Source organism: Mytilus edulis, chromosome 8 (assembly GCF_963676685.1).
Source record: "Mytilus edulis chromosome 8, xbMytEdul2.2, whole genome shotgun sequence".
NCBI lineage: Eukaryota > Metazoa > Mollusca > Bivalvia > Mytilida > Mytilidae > Mytilus > Mytilus edulis.
In genome coordinates, this window is record NC_092351.1 from 64,762,703 (window position 1) to 64,787,749 (window position 25,047).

The following is a 25,047-nucleotide window of genomic DNA, read 5'->3' on the forward strand; positions in this document are numbered from 1 at the left end:
AGACTGCCACTTGAAAAAGAGGTTTTTTTGAATTGGGACTGAATTTGTGCCTTGAAACAGATCATCTAAGTACTCCTCAAAGAGCATGACAATCTCTCGACACGAGGCATCGGAATTAACGTCCCGAATTATGGCCGAACGTAGTTGTGTACATGTACATCCCGCACAGCCAAACGGACGCCCCACTTTGCAAGGTTTTTCATGCCGACAGAACGAAGACATGTAGTGACCCTATTTCTTTTCCCCATTCATCATTGAGTGGCATTCGAAAATATATATTTTTTTATGAAATCAATCAAAATCATCATCCATACAGTAAGTATGTTTTCTGTTCTGCCTCAATGACATACTTAAACTATGCATTCACATTATAAATCCAACGTGTCATCTTGGCCTGACTGTACCTTGTTTGGCTTTTTTATTTTCATTTCATATTTCTCAGTTTTTCAATCATTTTAAAGTTTGAAAAATGTATGGCCTTTGTAAACGGTTGCCGCTGTTCTGTTTCAGTCCTACTGGTCTTCAACACGAGAACCTTTATGTAATTTGGTTTCAAAAAGGTTTGGTTTTGAATTATCACAGATATTTGCATTCTTACAGTAAATTATTCATTTATGTTTTACCGCTGCATATGTTCTTTTTCAACTTTATCTCAGTCGCAGAATCTGCTATCCATGATTCTGACGTTTTCAAACGATCGGGAACAGTTATTTCGTCGGAACTATTTCTCCCTACTTCCATTACTGAAATAATTGATATAACTAAAAACAATAAACTACTTTATTAATCTAAAAAAGACACATGTAAAATTTTACATGTGTTAACATAAATGAAATTTTTCGTTAGATATTTTGTTTTGTCATGTTCTTTTTATTTATATCAAATTGTTCCATCTGACGTTTATTTTAATTTTAAAGTAATTCTCACATCAAGGAGTAAAGCTTGAGGCCTGTATTGAGTTTATGTGACTTAGACTGCTTGTTAAATATGTATATATAATGTTTAATAAATTTAACTAATACATATGCTTTGATTTAAAGGGTTAACATTTTTCTAATTAAATCAGGATGAATAATATTTTTGTTCGTTTCAGAAATGTATACAAATGAACATGTTAACTTCGTCAATTTCTGTCGTGCTAAATGTTGCCTATCGCCATGATTTTAGAAACGCTATGTGGACCTCGAGAGATCGTTACAACTATTTTCCGTACTGTTTCGGCAGACCATTGTTGACACAAGTAATCTTTTGTTGGCAAAACTGTGCTACTGTTATATTTACACGTATTTTACATTATCTAAATACTGCAATGTTAGATTTTTTTTTAGATATTATTCATATTGGATGATGACTTTAAAGATAGCAAGACACAAAATACTTTTTAAAGAAAAAGATTTTCAATGTGAACGATATTGGGTATTTGGATAAGAAATAACTTTTATGTTCAAGTGAAAATGAACATCCTAATTGTTTCACTCTTTACGTGTACATTAAACAAGGAGATGTTTCACCGTTAACAAGCCAAACGCCTTACAGTTTGAATCAATACGTTTACACATAAAGCAAACTGATTAATCAACGTACCAATATTATCTTTTACAACAACAACGGAAAATTCACTGTCTATGACCTGATTGAATGCATTATTGTAATCCGTGACTGCGTTTACAAGTGAAGTAACACCAGTTAAACCCTATTGAAAAAATAAAATCAAGAATACATAGTATATATGATCGATGTCTGATATCTATTTTTGCATTCTTTATGATCGATGCCGCTCTTGGAACAGGCAAAGGTTAACCGGACACTAAGGATTAAATAAATTTATTTGCATTAAAGGATAGCAACAAGAACAAGCTTAGTTTTGAATTTATTCTGTTTTCCCGAACTCAAATACGATCGCAAATTATGACAATAAGAAAAAGTTAAAATTTTTCATGTTTCCTTTTCCCCAAGACTCAATACGATCGAAAATGCAAAAAATCTTTATTATTGCGAGATAATGTAATACTTTAGAAATATGCAGCTAACGCATTAAAAACTATAGTAAAAAGGTGCAATAATAAAACATAACATCAAAAACAAAGTGTTGATGTATTCCTTAAATCAAAATATATATTATATTATTTGAAATAGTTACCACATCCATTAGTTCGTCCCATGTCTGATGATTTTTTTCCAGTAGCAAATTGTCGCATAAAGAACCAAAAATCTGAAAGGCATACACCATTTTGCAGATAATGGAAATGAAAGAATGACAGCTACGTATTTTAGAAAGATGGGAGGGGTATGATTTTTAATCATGAATCTATTTAAAACATAATACTGCTAGACAAAAGAGAGAATGCAACCATTCTGAAAAATTGTTAAAAAATATAAAATCTGTCTCTCCGAGATAAACATGTCTTAGAAAAAAGAGAGAACAACATAGCACATACCCCTTACGATGTAATTTCTACAACAACGAGCTCAAAACATTCACATTTGACCCCTAGAAATCTTCTTTTCAACAGATTTTATTAAGCGGTCGAGAAGCCAGACAATGCACGTTTGGTTTTTTAATTTGATAGATGCTTTTTGTGTTTGTTGTATATGTTTGTTGGTCTTGAGATTATAACACAGTAATGACTGCTATAATCATATTTTGACTATTTTACTGATAATGTCTGTTTTGTTCACGCATCGTTGAAAAAATAACGGACTGACATAAAGTGAGAGGTTTAGCGCTTTATAACCAGGTATAATCAAATATTTTCTACATTTGAAAATATCCGTACCAAGTCAGGAATATGACAGTTGTTGTCCATTCGTTTGATATGTTTATGCTTTGATTTTGCCATTTGATTAGGGACTTTCCGTTTTGAATTTTCCTCGGAGTTCAGTATTTTTGTGATTTTACCTTTTGGTAACGTTTGACACCGGAAGCATACACATGATATCACCTTGTTTAGTGGTCAAAGAAGATAACATCATATCGTGGAATAGTTTTTAGTGAAAATTTTACACTGAAATAATGATTAAAATTGAATTATGTATTTATTCTGCATTATAATATAGATCACTGTATTGTATTTGAACATTTCAGACGTTTATCGGTATTTAACTGTCGCAAATACCCGTTTAATCAATTTAATCAGGGAGAAATAATAACTTTACATGGGTAATTAGTGTATGTCTTTAAGCAAATTGCATTGAAACTTGGAATCGTCCGGGTTGATTCTTCAGTTGAAAGACCAATCGTTCTAAAATGAGAATAAATCCATATAGGCATTTACATGTAGCCTTTGGTATATATGAACCAAGTATAACTCCTATTGTATATAATATCTTTGCTGTTATAGTTGCAATTTGAAATTTTTCGTAGAAAAGATCCAAAGAAGGGGTCACTAACCTTAACATTTTATATACAAGATTTTTTCTATAGAATGCTGTACCCTCGCATTTTTTTAACATTAAATTTACAGATCTCAACATCATCATTCCCAAAAAAATGTATGAATATTGTATAAAATAAATCACCTCTAGTTGATTAACTGCAAGTTTTTCTTTGTGATCTGTAACATATTTAGCAATATCATTCAGTATAGCTGATGATGCCAGCAGATCACCAGACCTTAATCCAGTATGGACCCTAGTTATATTTTCTAGATCTTCTAGAATAATGGTCACAATATTATTTTCACTGCCGCCAGATACAAGTCTAGCTGTCTAAAAGTAAACAAAGTAGTATTCATATTATCTAACCTAAAATGTGTGTATTTTTTTCTAAAGTACTTTTTCCAAATTTAGATGTTTGTCACAACATTGTGGTAATAATATGTATTCAGAGTGCTAAAATCACAAGACAAAAATGCATTCAAACAAATTCGAATAATATTTACATGATGTACATGATTAAACTAGAAGCTAGTAATAAAAACTATAACCACCAAAAATCCCCAACAAATTTTTCTGAAATTTGAAAACTAATATCACTTTAATCATATCTTAATATTTATGCTCTCAAAATATATTTGATTTTTATATTAGATATTTTATTGTCACTTTCAATTTTTTTTAATCTGTTGAACGTTTGTAACAATCTTGATACATGCATATTAAAAACAAACTGTTCAGAGATACCAGGCGTGTGGAAGCCAGACACACATTTGTATGCAAAATACTCAACATAACAAGTATGATGCAAAGAGCATTAAAGACCGACGATTCCGACAGGTTTTACCAAATCTAACCAAGGTTATCTATTCCTTGGAGTAGAAAATCTTATTTTTTTAACCAATCAAATTATTGTAGATCATATCAATGATACTTTATATCAACACAAAAGTGCTGACTAATAGGATGCTGATACCCCATTGGCAGTTTCAACGAACCCGAAATTATAATACCACACTTGTCTAATAATTTTCTACCTTAGATGCGCGTTTCGGCTACAAAAGACTCATTAGTGACGCACGAATTAAAAACGATCAAAGGCATAATCAAGTATGAAGTAATAAACTTTTTTACATTATAGAAAATGTTCTATTGACCTACCTAATATGTGATTTAAAAGATATGCATACAAAAGACACTACCATAACTGTTTAATGCAAGAAAACAAACTGTTAGTCATCACTGTAATATTGTTTACCTGTTCAATCAGAAGTTGAATTGATTTACTTATGCACTGGCTATAGTTAGGGTCATCCCAAATTCCAACACCATTGCAGTTTCTTGAAACATTACCCACGTAATCCCCGGTGCAGAATAAGGTAACCTGTGATTTTGGTTTTGTTAAACTCCAAATAGTATTAAATCTATCCACATTTGCTCCACAATAATATGTTGTACCTATAATATAAAAAGTATTACTTGCCAAATAAGCGTGGGTAAAATAGCATATGTTGGTGCAAACATTTCTTGCATTGCCATTTGTACATATTGTTTAATATATATTGAATATATGAAATCGATTTAACAACAGTAAGTTGTCCATTAATGTTAATGAAAAATGAAGTAAATTTATTGAAACACATATTTCATGTATTTCATTTCACATTATCACACTCAAGACTCATTTCTGTGGATAAAACTTATTTTGATTTAGATACATTGTAGTGAAACAATTATAAAATATAAAAGTAAAAATGAGTGAGGTTCTTTGTATTAGAAGCAAAAAAAATGTATACATTTGTTTACGATATCTTACGCTAACTAGTACTAGTCATTAAGTTAATGCTTATTCTTTGGATGTAAACACATTGACAAGAAAGTGCAATGAATTTTCTCAACATAAGATCTTTACATTTGCATGACTGTGTAGATTTTTAGTATCTATCACTATCAATATATTTTTGGAACTGTTGAGGTGCAGCGTTTATTTGATAGTATTTAACAGGTTTTTCTTGAGTTAGATTCTTATCGGTCACCATCTGGGTCAGTTGTCATCTTCCCACTTGTAAAATTGCCATTTCTATATAGAAGGATTCCAGCAGCGTCTGTATATGGTCTGGGTATGTCCTTGATGACACGATATTCTAGATACTGTGTTTTCTGTCATGATTTCGTTAAAAAAAGAGGTTGCTGCTTACATGTATAAGTAAGCTTTTACACATGGGTTTGAAGTCCTAAAGATCCATCAAATCTGTTATGTACGCCGCAATGAGTTGGCTAACCGCTACTTATTATCTGTGTTAGATATGATCAAAAATATATTCGTACTGTCACAACTACAATTCCTTTACCTTAGGAATTAAAACGTATGAAAGACCAACCGTTTCAATAAATAGTTCTAGTTTAAATTTGTCAAAAATTCTAGGAAAGAACTGTTTAAACCTCTAGGAGGTTAGAATTTTCCGAATCCGGCGACTGATATCTACAACTATATATCTGCTGAATGTATTCATAGTATACTAATTTAATTTAGAAAGGGGAATATGTCAAAGAGACCTTAACGCCGCCAAAAACAAGAAAATCCAACACCCAGCCGCTGGCTTCAGTTGGTCCCTTAACAATAATGCATACTAGTTCAGCGAAATGGAAGCCATACTAAAACAGAAATATATTAATAACGTTGGTTTTGATTATCTGGTTTCTCTGATTAGATTTTGCAAACTTCGCATACGATATATTGTGTTAATAATCTTTCGTGGAAGTCCAAATAATGTCCTCTTGAAGCAGTTTGTCTGAATATTCATGTTCTTTAGTTTCATTGGGTTATTCCTAGAATGTCCATTTTTCATACCGGAAAAGAATTGGCAAATGGAGAAAAAAAATATTATAGGTTTGAAATTTTCAAAATTGCGGAAAGACAAACACAGGAAGATATATATATACTATCATTTTTTATAGATAATTTAGCTGATCTGTAACAATAACATCTTCATGCCTTATATATCATGTACTGTAGTACGCCGCTAGATTAAAACTGACGTGGAAAGGTAACATATGGCCACCGAAAGCTCTTTTTTTGAGAGCCCAGGTGGTCGTGTGGTCTAGCGGGACGGCTGCAGTGCAGGCGATTTGGTGTCACGATATCACAGTAGCATGGGTTCGAATCCCGGCGAGGGAAGAACCAAAAATTTGCAAAAGCAAATTTACAGATCTAACATTGTTGGGTTGATGTTTAGACGAGTTGTATATATATATATATATATATATATATACAGCTTCAAAAAGCCTCAAAACATTTAAACTTTGAATTACAAACATTTACAAAAAAAAAAAAAACATAATTGAATTTATAAAACGCCATCCATTAACTGACATGGATTGAACGACTTTAAACAGCATATTTACTTAGTTTAAAGAAAATAACTTTGAATAAGGGATATCTTAACCCTAGGTAATACGAATTGTGTTGATAAAATACATCATTATAATTTTTAGATAAACGTCAATATAACAAATATTGTATTAATTTACTAATACACTGGCTGTAGTCAGGTTCTTCCCATATTCCTTCACAGGTACAGTTTCTTGACACATTACCAACGTATTCACCAGTGCATGATACGTTAACATGTGTGTTTATAACTGTTGTGTTCCATTTATTATTAAATCTATCCACATTTTCTACACAATAATGAGTAGAACCTACAATTATTAAATAACTTTCATTCATTTTATACATTTGTAAATATCACGAAGATTATATTGATAGAAGACATAAATGTATGTTTATCTTTATGATGAAGTGAAGAATAGAAAGTACTGACTACTGAACAGGTGATATCCTAGATTAAAACTTCGACGGCAGTGGGTTCGAGAATTTTTTTTTTTCAATTTAATTTAAAAACAAAATAAAACAATCTTAAACCAAATTGATACATTCAAGAAAAATTCAGCAAATTCAGTCTGTAATGCCATTTTGACATCAACACTCAGTTTTAGGTACATTACAGATATATTTTATATCAATATATGTTTGTTTAGCCCTTACTAACATTTGCATTATTTCATGTATTCTGAATCGAATGAAACATTTTGTTTCTATTTCTTTAATACAGTGGATCTTGAAATAAGAAATATCGGATTTTTGTTATACAAATAGAAGTCGGGGTTTTATCAATTTAAAACTACCGTTTTGTTCTTACAAAAGGGATAAATTCGTAATGATGACGTTAAACTGATGTAGCATATACATGAGGCGTTCTTTTCTCTAAACACTTTTGGAGCAGTTTTCGTAGTTATTTTGCAACAGGCAGAACCAATCAATAAATCAGCAGAGAGAAGAAAGATACAGAAGGTATATTCAAAATCATAAATCTAAAACAAACTGACATAACACACAACAATATACGACGAAAAGACAAACAACTGTACACTAAACACAATCCCCACCAGAAACCAGGGGTAACATGTACGACTATAAAAAAAACATCAATTAAATATATTAACGCGCCAAACGAAGGTGTAGATGGTATGTTACTAGTGAAAAATCGGAAGTGGACGATTAAAAAGATAAATTCATCAAAGGAGTAGGTCCGGTACGGACGAATTTGGCCTCAAATTTCAGGTTCATCTGACGAAAGATTTTGACCACTTTTTAAAAACTTAAGTGTCTATTTCATTTGATTCAATTAGTTCATGCGAAAGACTTTAACTGATTTAGATAATAAAAACGATCCGATTCAAGCTCATATATGAAAATTATGACGAAAAATGTCACTTTTCAGATGTTTTTTTGTCAAAAATGAAAGTGGCCGCATCCATGCTCATTCTGAACCTTTATATATGTTATGTATTATCATCAATTACAACTCACATTTCAATATTAAGGATGAACACGAATGCGGCCACTTTCGTTTTACACGGTAACATGTTTAAAATCTAACTGAAATGCTAGAATTGTGAAGATTTCAGTAATTTAGCATGAGTTAATGATGCTAGTGCCCGCTATATGTCCATGTTTTGTCAAAAACAGCCCATATTTATATAGCAGAAGCATTCTAACAGCCCATATTTATATAGCAGAAGCATTCTGCTGTCCAATAAATAACTCAATGTTTATATTTTAAAATTTTTGTAAAACTGCTATATTTTGAAGCCAAAAAGGGGTCTTACTGGACCTACTCCTTTGTCAAATATTTAAGTTTTAAGTAGAAGATCCGTGTCAATATAAAGTAAGCATCAAGATATAAAGCAGCATTTCTACTTTCGGTAATATGCAATATAGAAACTCCACCTTAGCATTTTTAACGATTTCTTTTTGTAAATGATTGAATGATCTTGAGCCCACCTGCACAATAATCTTAACTTAATACTGTTCTTTTTGTTTTTCAGTTTAACATTTTCATATAAAACTATAAATTGTTTTTTTATTAATTTTGCTAGGTACTCTTTATCAATGTTTGTAACTGATGCAACACAATTGATAATTGATAGGGTGATTGATTTGACAGGACTTATCTTTCCTATCATTGTTAAGTTTATTTTATTCAAATCATTAATTATCATGTGTCAATCTTAAGCTTCAATAGTAATGACAAATAGTGCTAGCGGGCAAACTTATGCTGAATGCCGAAGGCTCATGATATCCATGATTATTTAATAAACACCCCTTGATATCTGTAAAAAGAGTATTGATCCTTGTTAGCAAAGACTCTCGAAAGCCAAATTGCTTTAAAGAATAACATATTATGTTAATTACAAACCTTTTTGATCAATGTGAATTTGTTTTTGCAATAATAGTTTTAACCCATGTGTTTGTGAATATGCAATGATTTTAGTATCTTTACTTCAAAGAGTAATTGATTTTTTTTTTCTAAGTTCAACGGGTCATTTTTTATGTGAATTAGGGAATATGAATCTAGTTTTTGAGAATCTGTCAATTCTTGTTTCTTATACATGTAACAAATATTAAAAAAACATCAACTGTAATTTATCAACATGTAGGCACATACATTGAATGTAGTTGGGTTCTTCCCAAATTCCAGCACCACTGCAGTTTCTTGAAACAGTATCCATGTATTCACTTGTGCAAGATAGGTTAACTTGTGTGTTTGCTGCTGTTATATTCCATTTAGTATGAAAGCTGTCAACGTTTTCCATACAGTAGTTTATGGAACCTTCAATAATTAGATAATAGTCATTCAATTTATACATGTGTAAAAGGATATTTTCTCACAAATTGACGTTTTCTGTGGAACAAAAGATTGTTTCAAAGACACATTTTGAAGTACAAAATCTACATTTATACGTCGTATAACAAATATATCCTACTTTGTATGGTTTCAGATGAGTAGTGCTCAATGAAATCGGTTAAGTCCTTTAGTAGTATATATACATGTACATGTACTCACTTGTCACGTTTACAGTTGTGCAGATGTTGTCGGAGGCTTGACTGAAATATAAAAGATTTGAAAACAAAATAGAGAGTTATATGACATAGGTAACGAGCGTAATGATTCTATAGTGTTGTAATCTTTTATTTCTGAAGTAATGATATATGATTATTGAAAACGAATGGTAAAAGGAATTATACATTATCAATATATCTCAGTATGTATTTTCTGTATAAAATCGTAGACAAACAAATTACTTATTTTTATGATATAGGCTAAAAAAGACTATTTACTGGTTAATAGTAATTGTTCGGGAAATTTCACTGTACTTTATGTATAGTTTGAATTGACTCGTCTCCCGAAACATTCGAATGATTGTTTATACTGTAACTGTGCTATTTACGCAAACAAATTATTATGACGTCAAAACAGTATAGAAGTTCTCGAAATGTTTAACGAAGTGCGTTTCAAATTAAAAATATTAAATTTAAGATGTCCCAACTTTAGTCTGAGTTAAAACAGAATGTAAAAGTTAACAAAACCATGCTTAGTTGTAGAAACTTAATACACATCAAACTTCTTTTGAATCATACTTATATTAGTTAAACAAACAGCATATCAAAAACAATAATATAGTGTCCTTCCAAACATTTAACAACAATTTCGATCTGTAAAGTAACACTACATAAGCTAAACGTAAACACTTGATTGTCCTCATTGCTTTGAATTAATAACTTTATATTTGTTCATTCATACTTTTTATTATTCTTTTTTTTTGTCATTTATTTAAATGATCAGTATTGTACTTGAAAATAATGTAAAAATATACTTCTATGAATAAAAAGAATCAATACACGAATAAAAGAATGTAGAGAAAGAATATATTAAGAGATGTGTGCTCCATAATAAACCTATTCTGGTTGTTTTCTGGAAATAATTTTTCTTCCTCATTGCAAAAACTGCAGTTCTTAAAATGATTATACATATACATGTAAATAAGTAGTGTTCGACAAAAAATCCTTTTACTGCATTTTGATGTCATTTTCAAATAGGGGACCTATTTTTCGTTTTCCGATATTCAATATATATCCAACCGGGTGCAAGCAGTTGGTTCGATTTTCAATTTCTTAGTTGGAAATGATTAAGATCTAGATATTCGATAGCACTAAAGGAATAATAGTCATAATTGAAAAAAGTGAAAAAGATATGTACGGACGGCTCAAAGTGCTATTTTGAAATTAAAATTGTACAGTTAAAATCTACCTGAGACCGCTGAAAAACGGTGAGAAAAAGAATTCCCAAATCTCATTTAATCCTTTTAACGATTACAATTATGCTTTTAATTTTATTGAATGTTTTATTATAATCAACTAAGAACATTTGCTTATTGAACCGACTGCTAGCAGCTGGTTATATTGAATATCGAGTAACGAATAACAAACAGGCCGCTAACTTCACATTCATCCATATTCTAGTTTTGTGCTTTAAGTTTATTAAGTCACGCAACTATATATTTCAGTGAGATAATTCAATATACAAGTATTCACGAACCGAGAGTAATAGGGCAGTTTTCAATATTTGGTAAAAAAAATTTACGATAAAAGTAATGCAATAACTGTATTTTTTTTTTTATCAAATTGAAGACAACAGATTTTGCAGACATGATGTTTTACCTGATAATATCAAAAGCTGTATAACAGATTAAATGATTCCCAATAAAAAATGGCGAAGGTATCCATGTCACATTTATATACCACCGTTCGTATGATGTTCCATACATCAGCAACTCCGATATGGTTAGTTGAATTTGAGATATAACGTTTATTTCAGAAATTCTAAAAAAAAAGTAAGATATAGTATTTTAAAACTCACATCGACATGTTAAAATCAAGTCCCCAATTTAATAATAGACTTGAACTTTTACTCGAAACATTAAAGAAAGTATTTCAAAACACATTATACAAATTGATAAATGACACTTATTTGTCAATATCACCGATGCTACCATTAAAAGAGGGGCAAAAGATACCAGGGAGACAGTTAAACTCGTAGATCGAAAATAAACTGACAACGCCATGGCTAAAAATGAAAAAGAAAAACAGATAATACACATGACACAACATAGAAAACTAAAGAATAATCAACACGAACCCCACCACAAAGTGGGGTGATCGCAGGTGCTCCGGAAACGAAAGCAGATCCTGCTTCACATGTGGCACCCGTGGTGTTGCTCATGTTATAACAAACCCGGTATATAGTCTAATTCGGTAGGTCAACTTCACCATTTGGAACTTTTGGTTTAATAGCTTCCTTGTGAGCAGCAACCCTCTATCAAGGAAATCATGATAGGAAATTACAAGCACGGGCATCTCATTAACTGGATTTGAAATGTATGCATCATCAATAAAATATAATTCACCATCTAATGAAAAAGTAAAAGATGAAATTGATAACTAATATTCCCCAAACAAAACAAATACATTTTTTTTTAATTAATAATATCATTGTTCTTTTGTAAATTAAATTTACAGTATTTTCAACTTTCCCAATCTGCCAAATTTGGATATATTAATTTCAAATTACTATATCCTAGTTTTCCAGTTTTTACTCTGAAAACATGAGCTAAACATTAGGCTCTTATGTTTCGTACTTTAATTGGCATTTTGTATTTTTTTATTTGATCGTTGCTGTAGAAAAATTAGCGTTTTGCGTACACACTTTGTGTCCTGTTATTTATGATGAGTTTGTTTAGTATAGTAAAAATCTTATTCTAAATATCCAGCCAATTTATAATCCAGACAAGAATCAGAAAAAAACAAATTTTAAACATCATACAAACATTTGTGTAGTAGATGATTCTGATTGGAATAGGCGTATGGATATTTGGCGTGCTGAATTAAGCCTTTTTGTTCTACATATTTTCAATTTTCAGCAGTGTTGCTTAATAACGAATATGCCAGTTAGTTCTAGCCTCTCATATATTCTAGGCAAAGAGGAACGAAGGATTCTTCTAATTCTGTATTATTATATTTATCCTTTCCTTGATGTTGACAGAGTTGGACGACTTCAAACTGGGATCTTTGACAAGTGTGAAGATATAATCTCTCCATTTGTCATTTTCTCATATTTCAGCAGTAACATACTCTTAGCCAATTGTGAACCTTTCTACGAAAGCCGGGAAGGATCATTCAAAATTCAAAATTCAAAATTCAAAATTCAAAACACAAAACAAAATATTTTGCGAAAACATGACACGTGTTTAGTTTAAACATATTTGTTTATAGTGGATTGGGAAACAAGTTTTGCAACTTATATTAATCCCATTCGACTTTGCGGGTGCGAGTGCTGCCTTGTAGCGGCATTAGCCTACTCTTTTTCGAAATCTACAAGGGTGTCTTTAACGTGCAAGAGATATGGCTCTCTCTTAACACGGGTCAGTCATTTATCGTCTCCTTCCGACGGACTATCATCGTTTCCTTAAGACCATACTCGCAAATGGTGTCAAGGGAGAGTCGAAAATTGAGTTCCTGAAATTTTCATCCCGAACGGGAATCGAACCAGGAACCTTTGTGTTTGTAGTCCGATGCACTAACCACTACACCACGGCTCTCTCTCACGTGTTTCTGGTATGAAGAACTGTCATCCTGACACCTTTTAGACAGTTCTACTTAGAAGTGATTTTGACAGTTCTACCCTAGAACAGTTTTAGACAGTTCTACCTAGAACTGACCAAAGTTTTAGACAGTTCTACGACTAGAACAGTTCTACGGCTTCTAGAACAGTTCTACGATTAGAACAGATTTGGTCAGTTCTACGGCTAGAATTGATTTAGTCAGTTCTATTCATAGAAAAGTTTTAAGAACTCTTTGTCTTAAATATAAATAAGTCAAAAGAATATAATATATATTTTGCGTGTGGCTTTATCAACGATTGTAATAACACTGAATGGTGGACAGTGAGATGGCCTAACTGCAGTGACGTCATTCAGAACTGTTCTACAATCCTGACAGGTTTGGTCAGTTCTACAGCTAGAACAGTGTTAAACAGATGACCAAACCTTTAACAAAAAATAGACGGACAGGATCGCAAGATATTCTCGATTAAAGCTAGATTGATACTGCCGATCAGATCAATTCCCGATTGCTCAAATTTTCACGATCAAGCGTAATTACAGACCGTAAAAGTCTCAAACTCGACCATTAACGACTCCTTCACGACTTATCATGAAATCGAACCGCTAATTCAATATCTTTATTGACTTTCTCGACTAAATCAGCAATACTCGATCTCAACCCGATCCTCACCAGACATGATCGACCTGATCGTATAATAGTATTGGTCGCAGAAATAATCGGTATTGATCGGTTGAGAACATATTCAGTATAAAATGTGCAATAAAAAAAATGTCTAATTGTTTAGCCCCCACCACAATAGAGGAGAAATTAAGTGTTAGCCTTGTCCGTCTCATCGCCCGACATTCCGTACGCTGTCTAACTCTAGTTTGCCCCAACCAATAGTATATAAGACTTATATATGCAATGCTTTGCACCACAAACCACAGAAAAGAATAATCTGGGTTGTGTCAATTTTTCCGTTCTATCGTTATGACTTTTAGAAATGAAAAAATGGCCGAATTTTTCGTTTCCATTCTCTAAGTTATGTTTGCCTCAACAAAATGTTATGAAACTTACACAATACTTATAACCCCAAAACTCAGATCAAGTTGGAATAGCAGGTCATCATTCATGTATGTGTCCCGTGGACAAAACTTGAAGTGTAGCGAAGGAAATGAACATGAAGCAACGACACCGAGAAATATGTGTGAGGCTTCAGTTGGCTGACACGTCGATTCTTGTATGAGAGGCCTGAGAGACAATTTCAAGAAGTTTTTTTTTTTGTTTCTTGTCTAGAACAAAATGCCTTACTTTGGCAAAAGAGTCTCCGAGAACTGATAATTGGAATGCAGTAAAATAAGTTCCTCACAAAGCACAATATGAATAACACTAGAGGCTCTGAGGGCCTATGACGCTCACCTGTGTCTAATGTGGTTTTGAAAATCATGTAAAATAAGGTGAAAATCATAAAAAAAAGTACAAGATACCCATGTAACGATTAAGACCAAGTTTGGTTTAATTTGGCCTTATACAATGTAGTTAAATTAATAGCAGGTCAATCCTGCAGTGAAGTCTTACATTAGCTACTGAAGACCACTTCCCATTATTTAAATATTAAGTGTTCAAGTTGTAACCATTTGCAATTGTTTTTTTAATCATTTCCCATGGACTTCTATACAGAAAACCCCTATGTTTTATTTTCGTCCTGAACATTCATGAAATATTTGCCACTGGACGTTAATCAAATAAGCAATCTACTTTTAGTCATGGCGGTAATGTTGGTTGGATGGCAGGATCATCGGATACATTTTATAATCAAGATACCCTAATGAAAATTGCGGCTAAGTTTAATTCTATTTGGCCCAGTTGATTGAGTGAAGAAGATTTTTGTAAAAGTTTACAAAATTTACAATTATCTATAAAGGGCCTAATGTTTGCTTATTTGTTGATCTTACTTTGCTGAACATTATTGCTGTTTACAGTTTATCCTTATCTATAATAATATTCAAGATAAACCAATAACTGAAAAGTGTCCTTACAATTACGGGTTGTCTGATTTGTCGATAAATTTCAGGAAAGATATATCATAACCACATGAAATCTTTTACCGCATTTCAGATTTGCTCTAAACGCTTTAGTTTTCAAAGATACTAGAACACACCCGCGAAATCGCAGGCATATACAGCTTGTGGACTGTTGTAGGATGATTTTTGTAAAAGATATTATGTATGGAGAATTTCATAAAAGGTATCAAAACCCCTCTCCCTTTTACCAAAGTCCGACATTTGTTTCCTTTCTGTTAAATTCAATTATTTTCGTGTGTCTGGCCTTACACTACATTGCTTCTTTTAGTAAAAGTTAAATCAAATTAACAATTTGCACCGTTTCAAACATGAAATAAATGTAACTGCTTATATATAGACCATTATTAGTCTAATAAAATATGCTTCTAGTGCAGTGTTTTTCTTTTCTTTTGAGAGCCTTATTAACATGCCAATATGAATCATGTATAATAAATGACTAAGGCTAATTTGAGGGGTGGTCGGAGGGGTCCTGATCCCGAAATCCCGGGCTTAAAACCATGAAATCCCGAAATGCAGAATTTAAAGAAATGCAAATCCCGAAATCCCGAAATCTAAAAATATATTCCCGGATCCCGTAATGATCAATCCCAAAATCCCGAGCTTAAAAACACCCGACGCCCCGAAAAAGGTCCTGCCTACTTATAATCTCTACCTTACTTTCATTTTTGCCAAATAACTATTTTCCCTTTCAACATTAGATTTTTATGCCACATGTATGGGCATTATGTTTTCTAGTCTGTACATCCGTTCGTTCGTTCGTCCGTCCGCGTACGCGTCCGTCCGTGTCTGTCCCGCTTCAGGTTAAAGTTTTTGGTCGAGGTAGTTTTAGATGAAGTTGAGCATGTTTTACTTATTTTAATATATATGCAAGTGGTATGACTCCTTAAATAGTTACATTTCAAAGAAAACAGTAGACAGAATCAGGGCCGACTTTCTATACTAACATACTAACATAGAAAGTCCCTGACAAAATACAGAGAGTCTCTATATATTAAAGTAGTATAATCGTAGTTTACATGTAGATAAACGCGAAAAAACATTGTCTTCTCTAAGGAGGTATAATGGCTGTGGTTCTTGCGATATAAACACCATGATATGAAACGCGAAAAATAATTGTCCTCTCTAAGGAGGTATAATAGTTGTGATTCTTGCGATCTAAACACCATGATATGGAGAACGCTTTGAATGGCTTATTTTTTTCCATTTTTGTTATCCATCATACGATTGGTTGTATTTGTGTCAAATGTTTTACTTATTTTTATAAATATACAACTGGTATGACCCCTAAAATAGTAAACATTTCAAAGAAAACAGTAGACAGAATCAGGGCCGACTTTCTCTACTAACATACTAACATAGAAAGTCCCTGACAGTATAATCGTAGTTTACATGTAGATAAACGCGAAAAATAATTGTCCTCTATAAGGAGGTATAATAGTTGTGGTTCTTGCGATATAAACACCATGATATGGAGAACGCTCTGATTGGCTTAATTATTTTTCATTTTTTTGTTATCTATCATACGATTGGTTGTATTTGAGCATCTTTCAAACCGGAAGTCTAATCTATGACTAAAAGTCCGTCCGATGAAAAAATCATATCCGGACTCTTTTTTTGTCGTTTTTCTCCCAAAATAACTCAATCTGAATAATCATAGGAATGGATGACAAATGCGACTATGCATGTTACCTATAGGACACAGAGGCATGTGATTGATTTATTGTGGAAGGAAGAGAGGCGACACACAAAATGAGGTCTTCTCGTTTAATAGTATAGATAGGCAAAAATCTGCATTTTACCCCTATTTTCTATTTTAGCCATGTCAGCCATGTTGGTTGTTAGGTGGGGTGATCCGATATATTTTTAAAACTAGATACCCTTAATATGATGATTGTGGTCAAAATTGATTTAATTTCTCTCAGTCAGAAAACTTGCATATTCGTGGATATTTACTTTCGTGGTTTTGTGGAAGTCTGCGTACAAGCCTATATAATTTGACATTCGCTGATCATTTAATTTGAATTCATTGTTCACTTGTACCAACGAAATCCACGAATATATGTACCCAACGAATAATAATGAATCTACAGTAAGCCAAAAAAAATGCATTTACCCCTACGTTATATTTTCAGCAATGGCGGCAAAGTTGGTTGGATGGCGGGGCCGTCGGACACATTTTTCAAACTAGATACCCCAATGAGCATTGTGGCCAAGTTTGTTTTTTAAGTTGGCTCTGTCGTTTCAGGGGGAGAAGATTTGTGTAAAAGCTGACGACAGATCCAAATGATGAGAAAAGCTCACTTGATCTTGACCTTTTAGGTCAAGTAATATCTTGATTAGATTCACTAGAACAAGTTATTCTTAAACTAAATGCAATCAATATTGAACTCTACGCCAGGTCGGCTGTTGACCTCAATTCCAGACGCATATTTAAGTGCGTCGGCAACAAATTTTCATGAAAGGTGAATCAATTGGAAACAAGATCTAATAAGAAATAAGGGGACGACCATTTGATATTCTGGGATGACAGGTTATCTATTTTCTGCACTATTGAAGCAAGATTTTTCATTTTCATAAAACCAAGGGACTGATTATTTATTTTCACAACTATATTTATAATATTCGAAAACATACAATTTTTAAATTATTTGTTAATTATAAATAATACATGTATAAAACATTAGTCAAGTCACTATGTACCATTAAATCAGAATTAATCATCATCCTCTGCAGAAAAGAATCTTCTATAATCTGATAATCTGAACTGCATATACATGTATGGCAAACATACACAGTTTTAAAGTTTGGTTATATCTGGCCTTTTTTTTTTTTTTTTAAGTTTTGGCAAGCGGAGCGATGCAAACAAAATTTTGAAGGGTTTTGAAGCCACTGCACCCCAAAAAGCTATAGAACAAATGATGCAAAATCATGCTTTCTGAGTATTCCCCAGACCCTTTCTTAATCTGAAGATGCAAGTTCTGTGTTAATAATTTTTTGACAATTTTTTGAACAAAAGACAAATAACTAAGAAACATTGATCCCGAAAAATCAGGGACAAAAGAACTTGCTTCTTGCAAGGCACTCGACGTGAACACAATTTGATATGGAGACAAGCGTTTGATTTTGAAATTTCCTACATGAGGCATTTGCCTCAATGAAGTTATGGCCCTGTAATAAAAGTGAGGTAAGGGTTACTGAGAAAATATACCTCATGTTAAATGACACCTCATGTTAAATGACACCTCATGTTAAATGAAACCATTTTTTTAGTCATTTCAAGTATATTTAAATAATATTTGATATACTTTTATAAAAGATTTGGGAAGTTTTTCTCCGATTTTTTTTTGGGGAAAAAAGATGAATTTATGAAGAATCTGGTGCCATCTCGTACTTTCGATTAGACCTGCTGAGTTATTTAATTATTTTCAAAACATTGCAAGTCAGGTAATTTATTTTAAAACTACCACAGAACAAACCACTTATTTTTGTGATTATAAAGGCTGAGTTATTTATTTTCAAAATTCTCCTATTTAATAGTTAAAGTGTAAGGGTTGGACATTTTTTATGCCGTATTCTCCAAATTAATTGTCTATTATAAAATGATTGGATGGATCCTATGGATGAAAGCTATGTATTTGATGTGGGACTTACCAGTAAAAATGTTCATCGAAGATTTTCATTTGTTGTATGTTTAGGTAGCATAACCTAACAGACTTCTTGTTGTAAACGAGATATAAGCCGGGCAATGGAAATGGGGAATGTGTCACAGTGACAACAATCTGACCATAGTAGAGACAACAGCCGTAGCCCACCAACGGTTCTTCAATGTAGCCAGAAACTCCCTCACACGAGATAAGAAAAACAAACAAGCAATTTTTATCCGACTCGAGTTAAGAAAGACAAACAAGCAATATGTACCCGACACTAGTTAGGAAAGACAAACACGCAATGTTTATCCAAATGTTTGACACCCAACAAGGGAAGTGAGGGGTTCCAAATCAACCAATGGCTACGAATGAGTCTGAAATGACAACGAATTTAGGAATGACGGTCAATAAATGGAGACATAAAGGGCACACCCGGCAGGCAGGTTGCAGTCATGCCTTGAAAAAAAGTATTCAATATAGCAGTCCGACGAAACAGATACTCTGGTCAGATATGGGATTTGCATACAAACCGTTAACCAAGGCCCCCAAAAAATACGCCCGATTTTTATTCATCATGTTCATTTAATGTTAGGAATGTTTGTTTTCAATAGCCCCAAAAAAAACGGACAAGATTATTGTTTTCAATGCAGATATATACAACCAGAATTTTTGCTTAAGGCAAAACTTAGACTGCCTCTTTATATCCAATGGTTCTTACCTTAGAATCAAAATTTATCTAGAGCTTACTGACTGGGGATCATTATTCAGCTATGTTATTAACAGACTGGGGCGTGTTGGATTAAACATTGATTTCGTAGGTAAATAATATTGATGTGGAACTTTATTTTTTAAGAGAGTGTAATAGAGTATTTCTTTCTGTTAAGTGAAATTGTGAAATATGTTCTTACTAAATCTTTTGTCGCTTTGATGGTGTCATACTTTTTAACTCAGCGTAAGCAATGTGTTACTTATAGTAATTTGAATTTCAAAATTACTTGAGTGATGCTTTTTCGACGCACGGGTCAACTCCATCGTGGCGAATCACATGACTTTGACATTATCCATAAATATAACAGTAAATACGAGCGAAAAATATCTTTATAAGTAAAGAATTGTCGCATAAAAATTAAACACACGGGATATAGCAAAGTTCACAGTCTAGTTTGATTAATCATTTTACACCAACAAAAAAAGTGCAAACAGAAAAGGGTGTGTATGCCCACTACGCCCCCCTCTGGATCCGCCACTGCAAGCACAAATTTATAGGAAAGAAATGCTGTAACAGAAAGGAGATTTCATGAGAAATGACATTGCAATAACTTATTGAAACCGAGATAATTACATAGCAGAAATAAATTCAAATATGGTAACGTGACCAAGGGGAGGAGCAACACCGACACAGACGGAAGGACATAACCATACTATGACACGATAATACGACAATGCATCCTATTACAAATGTAGTTAGAAATGCCTGCTCTATAGTCGGGTTGTTGTCGCTTCGACACATTATCCATTTCCATTCAATTTCATGGTTATTCCCATGAACTTTGCGTTATCTATTTACAAGTTTATTCACAAATTTATATTACTTCAGATGCATTGACAACGTTAGCTTCAAAGTTTAAACATATAAACTTTAAAAACCAAGTCCTTCCGTATCTTTACTGATTAAAACATTCGAGGAAACTCCTAACAGTCGTGAAAGTACCACAGCTTCTAGTATCTTGACAAACTGACCTTTATCATAGAGTTTAATTACTTTCTCTTTAGACAAAACAAATAAGCATAACTAATTTTTATTACCCTACACCCCAAGACATCGTTACTTGTCTTAATTATTCTGACAGTTCAACTTTAACTGCAGATAATAAAACTAGCCATTTGTCAAATAAGCCTTGCGTCATTAATTTTCTATGTACACAAATAAATAGTACAATATTTCTATATTAAAAAAGTATTGGTTATTTAGATTTTGAAAAAAATGCTTCTGTTTCTTTAATTTAAACTTATCAAAGTAGTTTTTGATTGGAAACCGTTTTTCAAAGAGTCCCATTCATTTCTAAACATTTTTGGTAATTGTTGGCTAATTTTGTTTAGCCTTTTTCTAATTATTATTCATTACTTCAATTAATAAATTAGTATACATTTCAATAAACTATATAACATCTAAACCAGCAGCCATCCTTCACCGAGGTAACTTGAGGCGCAGAGACCACGTGACAAAGAAACGGCGGGAATCGGAATCTGAATTTTTGATGTGAGAATTTTGAATTATGAATTATGAATTATGAATTATGAATTTAGAATTTAGAATTTAGAATTTTGAATGATCCTTCTCGGCTTTCGTACCTTTCGTCACTGGTACGATGCACATATGCATGGTAACGTATTCGGACTTCATTTGCAGAAGAACGCTCCTATGAAAAAAAACTTGATTATGAGGACGAAAGACTAGTCAGTCTGGAAATATCTGCAATACATTTTGTACTTTCACCATGATCATGAATTGGTTGACCGATACGCTTTGTCTGTTTCTTTTCCCACAAGCAACATCTTATCACATTTTTAAATGTTAAAATACCATAATCTTGTTACTATTTGTATGATCTTATAATTTACTGAAGACTTATATTCGAATTCGCTATTGTCACATTAATTAATCATGTTTATGAAACATGAATATTAAACATACAGTAATGATATCGTAATCATACCTAATTGCAAATAAAGTAAATCAATCTGCACATAAAGTGTCGTAGTTCAACAACTGTAACGAGTATACAAGCATAAAAAATAGAATCATATACAGGCCTCTTATACCAAACAATGTCGATAACTGTATAATGGTTAACATTTATAAACAGAAATCCTACTCACTTCAAGCCTTTTGCTATGATAGTCTGATGGTATGCAGTGTATACAGGAATTTCGATGATAGAATTCATATCATGCAAAGTTTCAAATACTGGTTTTATTTCACATGAATCAGATGAATTCTGAAATGTCACCTCGATTAGAAACTGAAGTGGAATACTGCTTAATTCATTTACTGCTTCGTCTGTGGCAAAATCTTCAATTTGTAGTGCAACGACGTAAAATCCAGAACTTACGGTTGAATTATATGTGATAACACACATGTCCTAAAATAAAACAAGAATATCTGTTACATTTTATTTTGACGCTGAGAAAGAAATGTGGAGAAATGTTTTATTAATTGCGATTGCATAAATGGAGTCTACACACACAGGGGTCTTAGACTGTATTTATGATTATGAACTGACTGTGTAAAATGAATCGTGGAAATAAAGCAATGCCTGATATTTTTTTAAATACGCTGATTAGGTTCGTATGTTTATCAATATTCACCAAAAAAGTCATTGTTATTGCATACACCTAAAATGTAGCACACATGTAAATTAAATACAATTAGAAAATATATCATCTGTATATATTTTTGCCAGGTCGTCAGATATTTGTATGGTGGAATTTCTATCAAATTAAAATCTAAGGTCAAGGGCGGACATTTTCTTACTTGTCAAGATGTCGTCTGTATTGCCTTTTCCGTCTGTTCTATGATAAGTACATGATTCAAATCGAAGAAAACGTTAAAAACGTGGTCTTAAAGTTTACATGCAACCCTTTATCAAGGAAATTGAATATTAAACACAAACATTGAATTATTGTTTCAGTTTGGCGAATTGACGTTATATGCAGGCGCTACTCGAGTTTTGATATATAAAATGAGAAATTACCAATCGGGAAGCTGGAAAACATCAATGTAAAGAATTGTTCCCAACCAACCATCATTGTAAATACTAGGTGAAAGTCAAGAAACGATTTAGACTTAACTAAGGTTTTTATGTTCGATAAAAAAAAAAACTCATTGAAATACTAGGCGTATAATTTTGAACAGCTGACGCGAGTTTCGTGTAAACAAAACGAATAAGTGTTACTTAAATAAAAACAAAGTTTAAAATGCCAAATATGATGATAATGCGCGGGTCTCTTAATTCTTCCTCATGGGCTATAATGTTTGATTTCTGTCTGAAATCAAGAACGGATTAAGTCGCTTGGAAGAGGAACAGCTTTCTCATATGTATGCCGATTGTTTGTTATAAAAAAACGTTATTAAAACTGAACAATTGCAAACATTTTAAAGAAAACAAATGAGAATATTTTAAAATTACAACGTAAACTCTGAAATGCAGTCAAGTTTAGCGATTGAAAGTTCGAATTCATTGATAACATTCTGGCGTATCACAAACAAACAACTTGTAACGTCCCATTTCATTGGCCGAAAGATTCAAATACAACAAAAATCGTAGTGTGCACGTGAATTGAAACAGGTGACTGACAATGAAATGTACTATGTTACTACGAACATAAAACGAAGAATTTGTATAGTTTACAAATATTTGGTCGAAAGAATAAAATAAATGGTTTGTGAATATTAAATAAATGTGTCGAAATATTATACTACAGCAACATAATTATCTTTTACCGCATTATGAAAAATATCAGGATAAAATAAAATAAAATACATGTGCCGCTTTTATACGGATGATTAAGGAACCACTTTTAATTTCTTTCCATGTCGTAGTTACTCATAATAAGGATCTCATAATACTGATCCAGTACACTAATTACAATAATTTAGGACGGGTTGCACAATCCTCTTTTAGTGTGTTCATGCTATAAATCGAACACACAGAACGTTACACAGTAGCTAAGCGTTTGGTCATTCAGAAATTACGTATCATAAACGGAGCAAATTGTCCCCGAAATATAGAAACAAAACAACAATAACCGTATCATGTGTGCAGGTGAACGAAGACGTAGTGTGCAATGTACTAGCATGATCACCATGAAATTGAAATGAATGCATTGAAGGCATGTTAGTGTAAAACAGATTGAAATGTTACATCGACGATTTTTTGTTTTCTTTTGCATGTGGGGAACTAAAAAAATAAATAAATACTTGTGAGTAATATCGTAGTTTATAAGGAACAATATAAATGTAGAGTTTTAGATTTTTTTAAATTGGATGAAAACTAATCTTTTAATTTCATACCGTAAGAATAGTGATTTGCATAATATTGTTGAACTATCCCCCAAAGTGACGTGTAGTATGCATGCGTATTCAAAATGGAATACAAAATCATACATGTAAGATAAACTGATAAACAAAATGTTTAGAAATTATTAATAAGGATGACCGAATGCATGTACAAGAAGGAACTCACCTTTTTATCAATACATTTAAATGAATAAACACGCTTTTAAACACTGATTGTTTTCTATGTAACTATTTATATATTTACGGTATATAATTTGCGTTCGTTTTTCAACCACGAATAGCAAAACAGTTAATTTTAAAATTCATGAAGTATATAGCTGGAGTTTGTAACGTACAATAATTTTCCTTCAACTGTGCCATGGTGTATAATCCTTTTGATAACTATTTGCCAACTCCATTTTTCTCTAAACAAAGTATGGTTGGTTACATGTTATGAAATTACTTAGAATTTTTGGATTTGTTTTACAAAACCAATTTAACTGAAGAAAAAAAATAACGCTATCCTTAGTCGAATATCTAAAGCGAAAGAAATAAAAAGGCAAGATGAGCAAATTGTCAAAAAAAGGCAGGATGACGATTCATGTAAAAAAAATCCGGACAAACTAACAAAAAAAGGTAGGACCAGACTGAAAAATAAAGACAGCACAGAGAAAATCAAAATAAAATGGTAGATATCTTAATTCAGAACCAACTGAGAGGAGACAGTTGAATTAAATATTTCAACATGAAAACTGTTAAGATTTTGAAATTTAAAATTATGAAATCAATGAATTTTACATGCACTTGTATTGAAGCTAAAATTACTATGTGATAATCAAGAACACAATCATGTACGTGAATACGATGATGTGGGTT

The 25,047-nt window shown here is 32.3% G+C and overlaps 1 protein-coding gene across 2 annotated transcripts in view; it reads right to left on the minus strand.

Moving 5' to 3' along the window:
• Window positions 1-25,047, minus strand: part of LOC139486081 (adhesion G protein-coupled receptor L4-like) — a 56,767-nt gene that overhangs the window by 16,557 nt on the left and 15,163 nt on the right. The window contains exons 5-14 of one of the 2 annotated variants that reach the window (XM_071270777.1): window positions 21,993-22,255; window positions 11,441-11,602; window positions 9,786-9,826; window positions 9,387-9,551; window positions 6,907-7,077; window positions 4,634-4,833; window positions 3,520-3,708; window positions 2,141-2,212; window positions 1,585-1,693; window positions 624-743 (exon numbers count right to left, since the gene is read on the minus strand). In XM_071270777.1, coding sequence (XP_071126878.1) covers window positions 624-743; window positions 1,585-1,693; window positions 2,141-2,212; window positions 3,520-3,708; window positions 4,634-4,833; window positions 6,907-7,077; window positions 9,387-9,551; window positions 9,786-9,826; window positions 11,441-11,602; window positions 21,993-22,255 — 1,492 coding nt within the window. The remainder of the gene's footprint in view (window positions 1-623; window positions 744-1,584; window positions 1,694-2,140; window positions 2,213-3,519; window positions 3,709-4,633; window positions 4,834-6,906; window positions 7,078-9,386; window positions 9,552-9,785; window positions 9,827-11,440; window positions 11,603-21,992; window positions 22,256-25,047) is intronic. The other variant, XM_071270778.1, reaches the window with a different exon arrangement.